Source organism: Lactuca serriola, chromosome 7 (assembly GCF_051521515.1).
Source record: "Lactuca serriola cultivar US96UC23 chromosome 7, Lser_US96UC23_V15, whole genome shotgun sequence".
In the NCBI taxonomy this organism is placed as follows: Eukaryota; Viridiplantae; Streptophyta; class Magnoliopsida; order Asterales; family Asteraceae; genus Lactuca; species Lactuca serriola.
In genome coordinates this window covers 14,277,199-14,294,417 of record NC_136414.1, presented here as the reverse complement: position 1 = coordinate 14,294,417, position 17,219 = coordinate 14,277,199, and the positions used below count along the sequence as shown (strand labels likewise).

General features: G+C 33.1%; 2 protein-coding genes across 2 annotated transcripts; both read left to right on the top strand.

The window, feature by feature from the left end:
- Window positions 1-7,726: 7,726 nt before the first annotated feature.
- Window positions 7,727-9,360, top strand: LOC145063147 (S-adenosyl-L-methionine:benzoic acid/salicylic acid carboxyl methyltransferase 3-like). Its single transcript, XM_079010737.1, has 4 exons — window positions 7,727-7,834; window positions 8,050-8,460; window positions 8,542-8,796; window positions 8,911-9,360. Exons 1-4 carry the CDS (start codon window positions 7,754-7,756, stop codon window positions 9,283-9,285), a joined length of 1,122 nt encoding a protein of 373 aa, XP_078866863.1. The 5' UTR covers window positions 7,727-7,753; the 3' UTR covers window positions 9,286-9,360.
- Window positions 9,361-15,137: 5,777 nt separating this feature from the next.
- LOC145062860 (S-adenosyl-L-methionine:benzoic acid/salicylic acid carboxyl methyltransferase 3-like) lies at window positions 15,138-16,753 on the top strand. The gene is made up of 4 exons (XM_079010448.1): window positions 15,138-15,259; window positions 15,352-15,762; window positions 15,844-16,098; window positions 16,205-16,753. Exons 1-4 carry the CDS (start codon window positions 15,146-15,148, stop codon window positions 16,577-16,579), a joined length of 1,155 nt encoding a protein of 384 aa, XP_078866574.1. The 5' UTR covers window positions 15,138-15,145; the 3' UTR covers window positions 16,580-16,753.
- Window positions 16,754-17,219: the final 466 nt, after the last annotated feature.

Below are 17,219 nucleotides of genomic sequence, written 5' to 3'. Positions count from 1 at the left end.
GACATCGGGCCGAAGTCCGAAGCTGACATCGGGCCGAAGTCCGAAGCTAACTGACTGGGGCCTTGCCCCCTCCATCGGACCGAAGTCCGAAGCTGACTATCTGGGACCTTGTCCCCTCCATCGGACCGAAGTCCGAAGCTGACATCGGACCGAAGTCCGAAGCTAACTGACTGGGGCCTTGCCCCCTCCATCGGACCGAAGTCCGAAGCCAACTGAGAATGGAAGAAAATTAGAAAATGGAAAGTCCCTCTCAGCAGGATCAGTTGAGCCTTTTGCCGAATTCGTCAGTACTTGAATTTGACGAATTCGTCAAATTCAACATTTCCATCGTTTATTTCTTCAGTTTCATATGTTGCTTCTAGCAAATCATTTGCTTCAACATCTTCAGTTTCATACATCACTCACTATACATTACATAGAACAATAATAAAAAAATTAGAAAATATCATTTACCAAGAACTAAGAATGGAAGAAAACAAAGTCCAAAATTTTGTTTTAATTTTTCCACGTTAAGTCTCTACAAGGAAGACATAATGCAATCAACAAGATGGAAATTCCAATTACAAGATGATTATTTGGTTTTTCTGTAGCTATGTTGTATCCATTTGGCTTTTTGTTTTAGGCTCTTTGCTAATATATATTTTTTTTTATTAAACTGCACTTTAAATAAAATCATACTATGAGACCTGTAGAGTTATTAATAATACATATCTCATAACTATGAGTGTAAGTCACCACCAAATGAGTTAATAATTGTGCGGCACAAATACCACTTGTCGCTTTTTAATTTTTATGGTTCATAATTCTCTTTTTCATTGACCAACATTTAGAATAACTAATTGAACAAGAACCAAGAAATTTAACAAGTTGATATTTACCTTGTAGAAAAATCACAAACCAGCAACAACAAAACAATGATCAATCAGTAAAAATTGAGAACCAGAAATAAAAAACACTTCAGAAAATCGAATAGCAGCAAAAATCGATAATCAAAGACCAATTGATTAACATACTTAATCGGAGAAAACAGAGATCATCTGAAGACAATTTCAACCCTTTATACGTTGTAGTGGATTTAAAAAGATTCTAAATCCTAGAAAAGACAAAATCATCCAATACCAAAAATAAAGGAGACGATATGTTTGAAAAATTACGATGACTATCAAGAAATTTAGCGGGTGTTGCAATTAGCTCAAAACGACAACGTATGATGGTTTGTATACCTAAGTTTGTGTGAGGCTATAACATATATTCACTATTCCCATATATATATATATATATATATATATATATATATATATATATATATATATATATATATTAAGAGGTACAAGCTTTTAAGCATCATATACAATAATTTTATGCATCGGAGAATAATAAATCTTATCCGGTTAAAGACAGATTTTGAATAGGTCTTCTAAGCTTATCTTCAAATTGAATGGGTGAAATATGAAAAAGTCAAATAAGATGATAATGATAAGATTTTGAATGAGTCAGTTTGAACAAGTGTTCCTCATATCCAATTGAATCGATAAATACTAAATCTTATCCGGTCAACATTTATAAAAAGTCAAATAAGATGATGATGATAAGATTTTGAATGGGTCAAAGTTTGACCAAGTGTTCCTCATATCCAATTGAATCTGTATACTAAATCTTATCCAGTCAATATTATGAAAAAGTCAAATAAGATGATGATGATAAGATTTTGAATGGGTCAAACTTTGACCAAGTGTTCCTCGTATTTAATTGAATCGCTAAATACTGAATCCGCCAATAATAATGAAAAAGTCAAACAAGATGATGATAAGATTTTGAATGGGTCAAAGTTTGACCAAGTGTTCTTCATATCCATTCGAATCTGTCTAATACGATGTACACGTTATAAAGCATTTCATATAAACTGGAAGAGGCGCATTGATCTAGCATTCGTCTATCATGAATGCCTTGCCATTGACCGCAAAACCTTGGTTCTCTCTCATGCTCGCTACCTCCTCCTTTGGTTTTTCTTTTTATTAAAATTGAATAAGTCCAAAAATGTCTTACGTTTAATCCTAGCTCAGGTATAAGAAATCTCTATCTGTTCGTCATTTTGTTTAACAAATTTTTATGTCATTTTGTTGATCCGCACCCGTCGCTTTTGCACGGGTAAACGGCTAGTATATATATATATATATATATATATATATATATATATATATATATATATATATAGAGAGAGAGAGAGAGAGAGAGAGAGAAAGAGAGAGAGAGAGAGAGAGAGAGAGAGAGAGAGAAGGAAACGTGAGGGTGATATAGAGATATTCCAGGAACTTGATAAAAAAATAGTGACCATAACACCCTTTTAGTCTATTTTTAATTTGCAATTTAATCCCATGACTTTTAGAAATTACACAAATGGCCCATTGATATTAACCTTATATCTTAATATTTGGAGGGCTTGGATGTATTCTTGCACTCTAAAGGTTTTAGTCATTCTCAATTGATCATATATATATATATATATATATATATATATATATATATATATATATATATATATATATATATATATATATATATATATATATATATATATATATATTAGTTCTTTTGGTGTGTGCTCGAGCAAGTGAGCGACGACAAATAAATTTCTTATGGGGAAATAATTATTAAACTTTATTATTAGTTATTAAGTAATAAAAAAATTACTACTTTTAAATAAAAGACTTATTTCTAGGCCCTATATTTATATTACTTGTTTATACTATTGATATAAATAAATTAATAACAATGTACTAAAAAACCTTCCGTTTTTAAATAAAAGTTTTGTCACGACCACTATGACATGCATTTGTGCTAAAGTAAAAGACACCAATTTTCAATTGGTGGTTAAACTGAAGTTTTTAGAAAATATAATTTTTTTTTCATAATTAAAATCAGCTTTAATAGGTAACAACATTTTACCAAAAATTGTGGTTTTTTGGAACTAGTTAAAAATTGGTAATTAAACCATATTTTTTGTAAAATATAGTGTTTTTTTCTTAATTACTTTAAATATTGGCTAAAAATTTAATGATAATATGAACTTTGTTAAAAGATTTTCACTATTTAAAAATGATTAGATTGATTATATGGTTTATATATGTAGATTTCTAAATCGGTTTCCAGATAAACAAAATTATTATTTTTGTTTCAGGTTTATTGTGGTTTATAAAATAAGAATAGAATATCAAATTATTATTTAATTTTTATTTTTTAATATCTATTTTTAATTATTTTTTAATATCTAAATTTATTTTTCAAATAGATTAAAAAGTCTCGCTAATTAAAAATCCTTAACGTGTATATTTATTCTTATAAGTTTTTGTATATATAATACCAAATTAAAATATATTTATGAGTTTTAACTCACACCCAAATAATTTATGTTTTAACTCACACCCAAATAATTTATGTTTTACAGTATATTTATGAGTTTTAACTCACACTCAAATAATTTATGTTTTACCGACTTAACTAATATTTCAAGTTATTTATTTTTTAAAATGTCCTTGCTCTCGTAAAACAAATTTTTAAAAATGATCCAACAGAATAACAATTTGGTTGTTTCATATCGGATTGAATTAATTAAAAAAAATCGAATCCAAGTATTGAGAATTGAAATTAAATCGAATTTATTTAAATGGATCAAATCGAACCGATCTATTTAAAAACATTCAAAAATTCTATAATTTAAGGGTCTCGATTCTACTTTTGCCCCAGGCCCCAAGCAACCTCGGACCGGCCCAGTTGAATCATGTTCCTCATCACCCTTCTTTTACAGATGGAACAAAATATGGGCTTTGATACTACTTGTTAGGCTGAATGGTATCATAAAGGGGACATCGACAGTGTCCGACGTGGCCCCCTTTCACCGTCGGTGAATACTGCACCTTGAAGGGGATCTCATCGCCGGTTATCCTTTACTAATGGCAAATATGTGATTTTTGTGGGGATTTTACTAATGGAAGGTTGTCAAACGGTCGGTAACAGCTAGTTTTGGCATATTTAATTTTTTCCTTTTTTTAATCTACTATATATACAAATCAAATTTTCAAAAAATCACTACACTATACACTCTCAATAATAATATTTTTTTTTAAAATGTCTTCTTCCAACAATCCAAACAAAATGCTTCATACCAAAATGTTAATAATGCCTACGCACTTTTCGGCTATGATCTGTCATAACCACCACCTTACCAGCCATAAATGAATGGTGTTTCTAGCTATTATTCACAATTTCAAATACCCCAACAATTCCATTTCCAATCTCAACCTCAAACCCAAACATCTCAAACCTAATTTCCATCCCAACCACCATTCACACCTTCAATTAAACACGAAGAACGGCAACAACAACCTCAACAAAAAAAGAAATTGAAGGTTGATCGGAGAAGATGGACACAAAAAGAAGAAGTTGAGTTAACAAGGGCATGGGTTGACATATCTGAAGATGGTGGCATGGGAAAGGGTCAAAATCGTGATCAGTTTTGGTTACGTATCACGAAGCGCTTTTGTAAGGGAATGAGTCGAAATCCAGATTATCGGACCTCTGGCCAATGTAACTCCAAATGGAATCTTATGAACAAAGTCGTCACACATTGGAATGGAATTTACAAAAACTTTGAGAAGCAATGGGCTAGCAGAGAAAGTGAAACGAGTTTGTTGAAAAAAACACACGCTACATTCCAAGATGATATGTAAAAGTCTTTTAAGTTTATTCATGCGTGAGAAGTTGTTAAAAGAAGCATTAGGTGGAGGGAACTTGCAATAGATGAAGAAATTGCAAATCCACCAAAAAGAAGCCGGACATCTTCATATTCGAGCTCACAGCAAGTCTTATCGGATGGTTACGTAGGCGTTAATCTTAATGATGATAATGACGACATTGAAAAATACGTCCGCCTCCTCGTCCAATGGGAAGGGACAAAACAAAAGCTCGAGCAAAAGGAAAAGGGAAAGTGACTTCTTCAAATTCTTCGGTCGGAACCGAGCGGTCAACCAGATCGAAAGAAATGATGACACAAATGGCACAACTAAATTCAATTTTGGAGAAGCATATGAGTGAAACTGTCCGACTCACCGAGTATACGTTGTTAATGCAAGACGTGTGGCACCTCGACCCGAAGATCAAGAAGAGGCAAGAATTATGAAAGCATCGATTCGGGAAAAATATAATCTAAAACGCAACTGAAAATTCGATGCATTGTTTTTTTCTAGATTTTTAAATTTTAACGTCATGTTTTACTTTTAGGTTTTCAGTGTAATTTTAATTTTCATGTTTCTTTTTCTAATTTTTAGGATTTCGAAATTGTAATTTTTAAGTTTATGTTATTTTAAATTTTAGTATGGTTTTAAAAAAATAATATTTTTTTAAAATGAAATTAAAAAAAACTCCTAGACACGACACCACACTTCGTAGGTAAAAAATATAAAAAATATAAAAGTGTACGAGGCGCCTATACGACGCCATTTTACCATTGGTAAAAAAACCAGGAAACCCTTTAGCCTTAGTTAAATATAGTGGCTGAAATTAAAAATTAATTACAAATACACAAACCACAAAACAATGGCTGAACACACAGACTATAAGCTTTAATACTTCATACAAACAAAAGTTGCTACTTGTTTTGGGAAGAGACTTATTGCTCTGTGTTTTCTTCTGTTTTCTTCATTGATACACCCTCATTTCTACAAGATATTATATCTATTATATATTAGGTGTAAAAGTCGTGTAGTACACGAGTTAATTAAAAAAGAGATTAAATATTAAAATGTAAACAATAAATATTTTTTAAAATAAAAGTTTAAAATAAGAAATAAAGAAACATATTAATTGCAATTTAGTATCATATCTATGACATTTAATACTTTATATATATATATATATATATATATATATATATATATATATATATATATATATTATGTAGCTTTTTTAATTTTAAAATTTGAAAAATCCTAAAAACTGATATTATTTATTTCAAAAAGTATTATAAAATGATAAATATCAAATTTTATGGGAAATTGACATGTGGCAAAATAGATCTTTATTTATTTGGTAAATTACACGAATGGTCCCTGTGATTTGAGGTAATCTGCGCGTTTGGTCCCTAAAACATTTTTTTAAACTCGGATGGTCCCTAGGATGTATTTTTATTGCACGTTGGGTCCCTGATAGATCTAGAATGATTATATTACCCTATTTTTTATTTCTTTTATTTGTCTAGTTTATTTATATATAAAATAAATATAAAAATTAAAATTAAAAAATCTTAAACCTCTAATCTAATCGTACACCCTAATAAAAGAAAAGCTACTTTCCCCTTATTCCTTCCTTCGTCCCCATCCCTTCCTCAAATCTCACCGTCGAATCCGTAGGGGTACCGCTAGAGATAATGAAACTCCATCTTCGGTGCTCCCTCTCTGTGTTCTTCCTTTTCTCACCATAAAACTTAACCCACGAAGCTTCATCATCTTTGCCTCTTCCCTTCTCCGATTAGAGCTCTGCATCCTTTACTCACCAAAAAAACACGAGGCAGGAATTCATCGAAAAAACGTGAAACCAGAATCATGGGATTGCTTCATTTTGTTTCGAGTTACTTCATATCTGAGTAGAAATTTTCAGAAACTTAATTTTTCAAAGGAACCACAAAAGAGAAATTTGATTTCTCCGAAAGGGTGCTGGCGCTTTTCCATTTCTGAGTTACAATAGTTATGAAAACATGACTCATATTCGGGTGGTCGAAGAACATGGCCGGACCAGGCTCAAAAGGGGCAGCATAGTAGAGATGAAGGTTCTAGGTTTAATCATGGTTGTTTTCATCGATGATTTCAGATGGTGGTTCAAGCGAGGAAGATGATGAATCTGGAACCCTCGCTTGTTTTTTGCATTCAAAATTTTCATCAGGTTTTGGTTTTCAGCATTTTGATTTTGATTTTGTTCAATTTTGATTACAAGGTAACAATTTAATTTTGGTTTGGGTTTTGATTTGGTTTGATATTCATTAGGTTCATCTTTGAAAATTGTAGAAACAAGCACCATTGTTGGAAGATGTCGGAGACGATGGTGGCTACAGGAGACAATCATGGTCATGATTGTTATCGGAGACGATGATAATGAAGATGGGATTTAATCGAAGGAGATGCAGAGTTCTAATTCAGTTTCTTGTTTTTTTTGTGCAGATTTTAACATAACTTTGGCTTACCTGGGCTTCAATGTTACATATTTCTTTTGGAACTTTGGTTTTGTTCTTATTGTGGCTGGTGGAGGTGACCAGAGGTTAGTGGCACGTTGGCCGGAGGTTGTTTTCGGATGGCTGGACATAAAGAGGGGTGGGGTGGGGGGTAAGGGGTTGGGATGGGTTTTTATTTTAATATATTTCACTGTTTAAATAAATAACAAATTAATTTAAAAAATAGATGAGAATAAATTAGTCTTTTTACATCTGATAGGGACCAGGCGTGCAATAAAAATATAAAATAGAGACGGTATGAGTTAAAAAAAATTTATTGGGGACCAAAAACGTAGATTATCCTAAACCACAAGCACCATCCGTGTGATTTACCGTTATTTATTATAGTTGATGGGTATGGTTATTAAATGATTTATGTGGCCACCATTGTTGACTTTTATCTTCGGTTTTCTTTTTGACTTTTATTTGGATTTAATGACTAATAACATGGAAGCTTATAAATGAAGGCAGCTTTAGAACATAGGCAAAGGAAACATGGTCATGGAAGTAGAAAACACACTACACATGAAAGTCGGCGATGGAGAATCAAGCTACGCAAGTAACTCATTTCTTCAGGTTTTAATTCGTAGCTTTCTCCTTATATGCACATATTGGGAAACCGGTTGTTCCCCAACCCACCCACACACACACATCACCACCAAATTAACCTCTATGTATATGTGAACGTGTGTTTCCAGTGATGATAAATTTTCATGGTCAAAGTATACGAAAGTCTCTCAAAAGTATCGAAACTTTTTAACAAGTGCGTCTTAAAACGTTCTGTTTTTCAGGAAATTGCCATACGGAAAACACTGCAGGTTCTAAAGCATACAATCAAGGGAATGGTTAATCTTGAAACGGCCTTCAGCAAAGTTTTCGTATTAGCAGATTTAGGATGTGGCACCGGCACAAATACACTATTGCTTGCATCTATGGTTATTGATTTAGTCCTTGAGCTCTGTAAAGAAATTAATCTTAAAACACCACAATTTCAAGTCTTCTTAAATGATCTTTTTGGAAATGATTTCAATACCATTTTCCAATTGTTACCGAAGTTTAGAGCAAACCTTAAGAAGGAGAAGGGAGAGAATTTTGGGTCTTGTTTTGTTTCAGCTATTCCAGGCTCCTTTTATCGCAGGCTCTTTCCAGATGAAAGCTTACACCTTGTTCACTCCTCTTATTCTGTTCATTGGCTTTCTCAGGTTTGCACATAATGAACTCTAAGTAATTGTAAATAAAAACTGTTTTTAATACAAATTCATAGTGCTTACGAGATCTGATAGGTACCTGAAGGCATTGAAAACAACAAAACAAATATATACATGGCAAAAACAAGTCCTCCCAATGTGTTTGAAGCATATGGAAAGCAATTTCATACTGACTTTATAAAGTTTTTAGAACTTCGTGCCAAAGAAGTAGTACGTGGTGGGTGCATGGTTTTGACATTTCTTGGTCGGAGTAGTGCTGATCCAACCACTGATGATGGTTGCCGTCATTTGGAGCTATTATCACAGTCACTTCTCGATATGGTCAAAGAGGTATGATGTTCTTTGTTACAATGTCCACATATGATAATTACAAACTAACCACCGATATTTTTATTCAGTGTTAATTACGATCTACCCATTTATGTTTTTTAAAACTATATATAGGGGCTGGTCGAAGAATCATATATGAACTCATTCAATGTCCCATATTATACTCCATGCGAGGATGAAGTCAGGAAAGCTATTCACAAAGAGGGATCCTTTTTTCTTGATGCCTTTAATGCTTTTCAAGGTAACTGGGATCCATATGACACGGATTACACAAATATGGTAGATTTGAATGAGCAGATCAGCCACATCCATGGGAAAAACTGTGCTAAAGTTGTGAGAGCTGTTTCAGAACCCATGTTGACATCTCATTTCGGGAATTCAATAAATATTGACGTGCTATTTCAAAAGTTTCAAATGCGAGTGGCGGAAGATCTAGCAAAGAAGAAAACCAGATACTTTAATATAGTCATTTCATTGACTAGAAACTGAGCTGTGTATGTTAAATCAGTCGATTTTCTCTTTCTTTCTGAAAAACGTCAATTGGTTGTTTTAAGCTTTTTGATAGATCCAAGTTCGAGATTGGTTTTTCTCCAAAAAAAAGATACTAGGTTGTAGCAATTTTCTTCTTAATTCCCATAAGAAACAATTACAGTATTTAAAAGAAAAATAACATGAATGCAAACTAAAAAAAAGGAAATCATGGCCACGTAGTGGCAACAACCGAACTGGAATCCAATGGAAAGTTGAGATAACAATGACAAAGTAAACTCGGTCATTAAAAAAAGAAGCAACCTCTGTATGCAACATGGAGCGCTGACCAATTCTACTTCGCCGTCGGTTATTGATGAGCTGTTAATCCCGTAAACGACCCGGCGCGGCGGCGCTCTAAGTTATTTGGGCCTGCTAATAGATATATTGCTGGGCTGTTCATATGTGTTTGTTTGAGTAGGCCTGAGGAGTCGTGCTTAACTGCTGTCAGTTTTCGTTATTGAGATAATTCAATTGATGAAACAATACTTCATCGATCATGGACCCTCTGTATAACGACATGAATTTTTAAAAAATACAATTGTGACGAGGTTTAAACATCAATCATATAAGACATCCGTAGACAAAATTTGATAAATGACTACTAATTAAGCACATATCAAATGATGGATTGTGTATGATTGTGGTTGTTATGTTGAGTCTATCAAATTTTTATCTTCTTGGAAATCAAATACATTATCTTTTGGGTGGTCTTACCCTTATTAGATACTAGGTGTGACACTCATGTATTTATTTAAAAAAAAAATTAAATATAAAATTCTAAACATTTGATAAGTTTGAATTTATAAGAAAATTAAGAAAAATATTGAATTATAAAAACTAAAGTGTTTTTTTTTTTAATTTAGAGAAATAATTTAAATAAATAAATAAATAAAATTAATGAATCTCTAATTTAGTAATTTTGAAATTAAAAAGTTTATTAATAAAATTGATATGTATTTATTATTGCATTTAAATATATCTAGTATCTAGACTTTAACAAAATGAAAACACTATAAAAAGACACGTGGAATAAAAATTAATATAAAATAACCACAAAATTACATATGACAAATTAAATGAGAATGTGACACGTGACAAAAAAATCTTTATTTCTTAGGGAGGATGTGTTGCTTTTCAAGGCTCCCAGGAAGATTATTGATTGTTTGGAGGGTATTAGGAGGAAGTTCCTTTGGAATGGCAAAGCGGATAGTTGGAAGATCCATTTGGTTTCTTGGAAAACCGTGGTCACACCAAAATAAAAAAGAGGTCTTGATGTTGGGTGCCTTAGGTCGTTAAACTTGGCCCTCTTAGCTAAATGGATATAGCGGTTTAAAAATGGAATGTAAAAATCTTTGGTTAAATTGCATAAAGACATGGCATAATATTAGCGGAATTGATGGTAAAGCAATTGCCAAGACTTGTCTTCCGAGCACATGGTTAAACCAATTTATATAATGAGTTGGATGAGTGGAAAATTGATCAGGAGTTGTTGTTGGAGAGAAATTTGGGGGCTAGAAACGAAACCTATTTTTGGAAAGATAAGTGGCTAGATGGCATGGCTCTGAAAGATGTTTTCTCATAATTTTAAAAGCTTGAGGTCCATAAAAACTGCAAAGTGATTGAGAGACTATCCAGAGACACTTTAGAGAGGGAAAATAGAAAGTTCTGGTGCTAGAAAAGGGCCATTAGAAGGGGTAGAGAGGCAAATTATCTAGTGGAGCTGAACAGGAAGATGGGTGAGGTTGTTCTTTCTGCTATAGGAGATTCATGGAAGTGGAAAGGAAACGAAATGGTATTTTCTTGGTTCATTCTTTGAGGCAGCAGGTGGCTAATGCAAATTTTGATGATGTTGCAGTTGTTTTAAAGGGGTTAGTTGGAATCCCTTGAAGGTCAATTGCTTTGTGTGGCGGCTCATGCTAAACATGATTACAGTAGCTCGCAACCTTGCTATTAGAGGTGTTGTTATTGACTCTTTTTCATGCAAATTCTGTCGTACGGAGGATGAAGAGACTGTACATGTTTTTTTCGATTGTGATTATGCTACAAAGGTGTGGAAATGGTTCTTCTCATGGGTTGGTAGTCAATTGGCGATCCCTCACAATTTCTTTTCTCGGAAGTCGTTGATTAGCTCCATGGGAGTGGACAAGATAAAATGCAATTTTCTCACTGTTAGGTGTTGTGGTTTCTGTGGAAAGTGAGAAATGATATTAGCTTCATAAAACGAAAATGCAATCCAATGCGGACGGCGGATAATATTCAAGTCGCATCCTTTAACTGGATCAAGTATCGAGCTAGATTTGATTCGTTATGTTGGTTTAATTAATTGGTGCAATCCTCCTATTTTTAGTTGTAACTTGTAACTTCTTCTAGCATCTTGCTAGCTTCTTTAATGAATTTATGTCGTTCAAAAAAATCTGATTTTTATAGTTGATAGTAAGATCTCTAACTAAAATATCAATACAATCTAAATATTATTTGGTTTTTGATTTCTTGGATTTTATCTATAACCATTGATTTCAATTTTGTTGTATATTATTATATATTATTTTTGGTATTTTAAGTTGTCCACATGTGGTAAACCCTAGGTGATAAATAAAATAAAAAACTAAAAGACAAAAAGACAAAAATATGGATAAAATTGTCGTTCCATATGATTTTAACGGAGTTTTATTTACCAGAGTTGGATGGAAGGACTCTTGGCACAAAATATGGAAGCCATAGAAATACAATTTTTTAAATTTTCAAATGTTAAGCAGAGCATGCAACTTTGACCAAACTATAAGGACCATTTCTATAAATTACTATATTTTTAATGACATGATTTTTTTAATGAATTTCTAAGAGGAGACGGTGTGAGTACATCTTGTGCTCGTTATTGTGACGTGGAACGCCATAATGATGTGGTAACGGGGAACACCCCCCCCCTTCCTTCTCGTTTTTGCTTGTTAATAGCGTATCTTGTTGGTGTCACAACCGAAAGAAACGAGCAAATTTCAAACTTTTCCCATTGACCAACCGTTGCCAACGAGTATTTTTTTTTTTTTGAATTAACTATTAATTTTTTTTTTCATTTATCCTATAAATACCTAACATTATAAAAACTTTCACACAATTTCTCTCATTCTCTCTATATAATTTCAATTATGTTCAAAAGAATATATATGGACCCTTTCGACTTGTCCGATGATTCCGATGACGATATTTGTTTCAGGATGATGTATCATTATTACACTACCAACCTGTTACAACCTCAACCTGACCCATCCCCGCTATTAACAAGACATGCGGTGTTAAACATAAATCGCGAGGAAGGACACAAACATCTATATCGCGATTACTTTGTAGATAATTGTGTATACGGGTCGAAGGACTTCAAAAGAAGATTTTGTTTGAGTATGAATGTTTTCCTACGGATCGCCAACGCCTTGGAAATCTGGTAGTGCTTCTTTACCATACTTTTATACAAAATAAATACAAATGTACTATATGTTTCTTTAATTTTACAACGTTGCAGAAATGTGTTGCGACTATTCGTTTGATGGGTATGGTGGAGTCACCCGACACCATGGATGACTATATGAGAATGTTCGAAAGAACCGCAAGGAAGAGTTTGTATACATTGTCAAGGGGTGTTGTTGCAACATTTGGAGACGTGTATTTGCGGAAACCTTCGTTGCATGATTTGCAAGAATTGTATGCGACACATGAAGAACGCCATGGGTTTCCCGAAATGATCGGAAGCATTGATTGCACACACTGGAAATGGAAAAATTGTCTGGTAGCATGGAAAGGGTAATATGCAAGTGGTCATCACGGATCATATTCGTTGGTTTTAGAGGCTGTTGCTTCTCAAGATTTATGGATTTGACATGCATTTTTTGGGGTTGCGGGCTCCAACAACGACGTCAATGTTCTTGATCAGTCGCCAATATTCGACAATCTTTTGAATGGAAATGCCCCAGATACTCCTTTCACGGTGAATGGAAACAAATACAAATACGGGTATATTACCTTACAAAAGGATATATATTCTCAGTATTCCACATTCGTGAAGGCATTCCGACACCCGGTTGAAGAAAGAGACAATTTTTTTAAGAGAAGACAAGAAGGAGCACGTAAGGATGTAGAACGTGCTTTTGGAGTGCTTAAGGCGAAGTGACATATAGTTGAACATGCAGCACGATCATTGGATTTAGAAACTCTACGATATATCATGTATGCATGTATCATAATGCATAACATGGTAGTAGATGATAAATAACGAAATATTGCACACTATATCCTAGCGGAGCCCAGACACGTTTAATTTTAACCAGGACAGCAGAGTATTTGCATAGAGACGTTGACATTCAGGACGCAAATAAACACAGACAACTTCGAGAGGACTTGGCGGATTATATCTTATATGGTAACGATAACGAATATCGTTTTGTTTTTTAAGAAAATGTTTTTTTTTTTTTACCGAATAGCGTTTTATTTTTTTATTTTTTTATTTGAATGTTATGTGTAATTTAATTTGTATGTTATTTTTAATTTTTAAAAATTATTTTTATTCTATGTTATTTATAATTTTTAAACATTATGTTTTATTTATTATGTTATATTTAAAATATATTTGTTTAAATTAAAAAAAAAATTACAAAGTGAAAAAAAGTTGGTGTTATAACAAGATGTAACATGGTGACCATTTCCTCACTTGGTGTCATAACACCATTGGTGATGTGGCATGTGAGGTGGCACCAAAATAGTGTTATAACTAGTTGTGCACACTCAATGCTCTAACAAATGCAACTAGGCTTTGGCGTCTGGGCTTGGGATAATTGGGTGGTAGGTATCAAATCCTTTCTTATATCTATATCCTCACGTGCTAGGTTTATGGCCAAAGGGATTGGAAGCGGGGAAGAGGCCAGGGGAAGGGAATCACACCCCGCAACACCAAACCGGGATTGGACCCGTCCCCTGTATCGGCAAGTTGCCAAGTTGGCAACTAAAACAATTGGACCACTTTAGTTTATATAAGGACCTCACCTAAGCAATAGCAATGGCAGTGGTTTCTCTTGGACTAATTATAATATCTTCACCCGGCCCACACCCTTTTCAATAAAAACGGCAGCCTTAATTATTATGTGAGCATCCTTGTCAACAAAAATGCCACCAAGAAGAAGGGTCCGTTGGGGTTTATTTATGTGGTCGAAAGAACACCATCATTCCACGGCACACATGGAACACTAAAATATTGTTACATATGCCCACTACAAACACATGCAAAACGTGAACACTCCAAACACTCTTAATTTCCAAGTGCACAAAAATACAAAGTTGATGGGACAGTTCAAGTAAAAAAAAAAAAAGAATTTAGAGAACACATATAAATTACCCCAAACCATATAGACCATTATGTAATTTATTCTAAAAGAGAAACTATGATAATCTAAAAATAATAATTAATTAAGATTTAATTTCATACTTTTCACTATAAACTATAATAATCTAAAAATAGTACTCCTTCCGTTTTAATATTATAGTCCATCTTTTTTTTTTAGTTTGTCCCAAAATAATAGTCCACTTCTAAAAATAAATAACATTTTTACCAAAATACTCTCTCATTATTACTTAACCAACTAAACATTTAATTGAACATTAAATGCAAAGTAAGGACAAAACTATAATTTTATTATATAAAATTAGTGGTAATTAATGTTTTTTTTAATCTGTGTATTTTTTGTTTACGGACAATGATATTGGGACGGATGGAGTAATAATTTAAACGAAAATGAAAAGAATTTGAAATGAACAGTTCACTCGTGGAAGGTTATAAATGAAGGCAGCTTTACAACAAAGGCAAAGAAACATAGTCATGGAAGTAGAAAACACACTACACATGAAGGTTGGCGATGGAGAATCAAGCTACGCGAGTAACTCATTTCTTCAGGTCTCTTTAGCTTTCTCATTAAATACACATCAAGTGCGTCTTAAATATCATAACTCATTAACAAATGCGTCTTAAAATGTTATGTATTTCAGGAAATTGTCATACGGAAAACACTGCATGTTTTAAAGCATACAATCAAGGGAATGGTTAATCTTGAAACGGCCTTCAGCAAAGTTTTCGTATTAGCAGATTTAGGATGTGGCACCGGCACAAATACACTATTGCTTGCATCTATGGTTATTGATTTAGTCCTTGAGCTCTGTAAAGAAATTAATCTTAAAACACCACAATTTCAAGTCTTCTTAAATGATCTTTTTGGAAATGATTTCAATACCATTTTCCAATTGTTACCGAAGTTTAGAGCAAACCTTAAGAAGGAGAAGGGAGAGAATTTTGGGTCTTGTTTTGTTTCAGCTATTCCAGGCTCCTTTTATCGCAGGCTCTTTCCAGATGAAAGCTTACACCTTGTTCACTCCTCTTATTCTGTTCATTGGCTTTCTCAGGTTTGCACATAATGAACTCTAAGTAATTGTAAATAAAAACTGTTTTTAATACAAATTCATAGTGCTTACGAGATCTGATAGGTACCTGAAGGCATTGAAAACAACAAAACAAATATATACATGGCAAGAACAAGTCCTCCCAATGTGTTTGAAGCATATGGAAAGCAATTTCATACTGACTTTATAAAGTTTTTAGAACTTCGTGCCAAAGAAGTAGTACGTGGTGGGTGCATGGTTTTGACATTTCTTGGTCGGAGTAGTGCTGATCCAACCACTGATGATGGTTGCCGTCTTATGGAGCTATTAGCACAATCACTTCTAGATATGGTCAAAGAGGTATGATGTTCTTCGTTACTATGTCCACATATGATAACAAACTAACCAACAACATTTTATTCAGTGTTATGATCTAGCCATTTATGATTTTTAAAACTATAAATAGGGGCTGGTCGAAGAATCATTTATCAACTCATTCAATCTCCCCCATTATTCCCCATGCGAGGATGAAGTCAGGAAAGCTATTCACAATGAAGGCTCCTTTTGTCTTAATACCTTTAATGTTTTTCAAGGTAACTGGGATCCATATGACACTGACTACACAAATTTGGTAGATTTGAATGACCAGATCAGCCACATCCATGCCAAAAACTGTGCTAAAGCTCTCAGAGCTGTTATGGAACCGTTGTTGACATCTCATTTCGGAAATTTGATAAATATTGATGTGTTATTTCAGAAGTTGCAAATGCATGTGGCCGAAGATCTAGCAAACAAGAAAACTAGATACTTTAATATAGCCATTTCATTGTCTAAAAAATGAGCTATCATGTTAGATTAGTCACTTGGCTGTTTTAAATCACTCAACTGATTTTTATTTATTTTTTCTTCTTTTTGTGATTTTTGTATTTTGTTGTTTATTTCTTATTTGTATTTTTCTCATTTTGTTGTTTTTGTATTATAAATTTAATAATAAACATATAAAATTAATAGTAAATGAATTATATAATTTTTTTATTAATTATCTGGTATATCAACCCTGTGTATATTACAACTACTATATGGTCTATTTGATGGAATATACGCATTTAGTCAAACAATATACGAAGTTTTCTATCCGGAAAAATATTGTAGTCTTTGGATACGCCACAATGACAAAACAGTAGGCATTTGATGCCTTTATTCTAAATCAACTTTCATATAATGAGAACCTTAAAGGCTTAAACAATGATGTGATCAATAGATGTATGATTTGAGAAGTTTTATATGGAATCCCCCAAACCGAGAAGCATGATTATGTTCATTTCAACTCTTCAACGTTAATAGAATATCACGTTGTTTCTGCCATCATAAAGGACTCCTTTTCTTTCAACTAATTTGCAAATCAATGACTATCAATATAACATTGCAAGGTCAGGATTATGCTCATCATTTATAACATTCAAGGTCGATTATGCTCATCA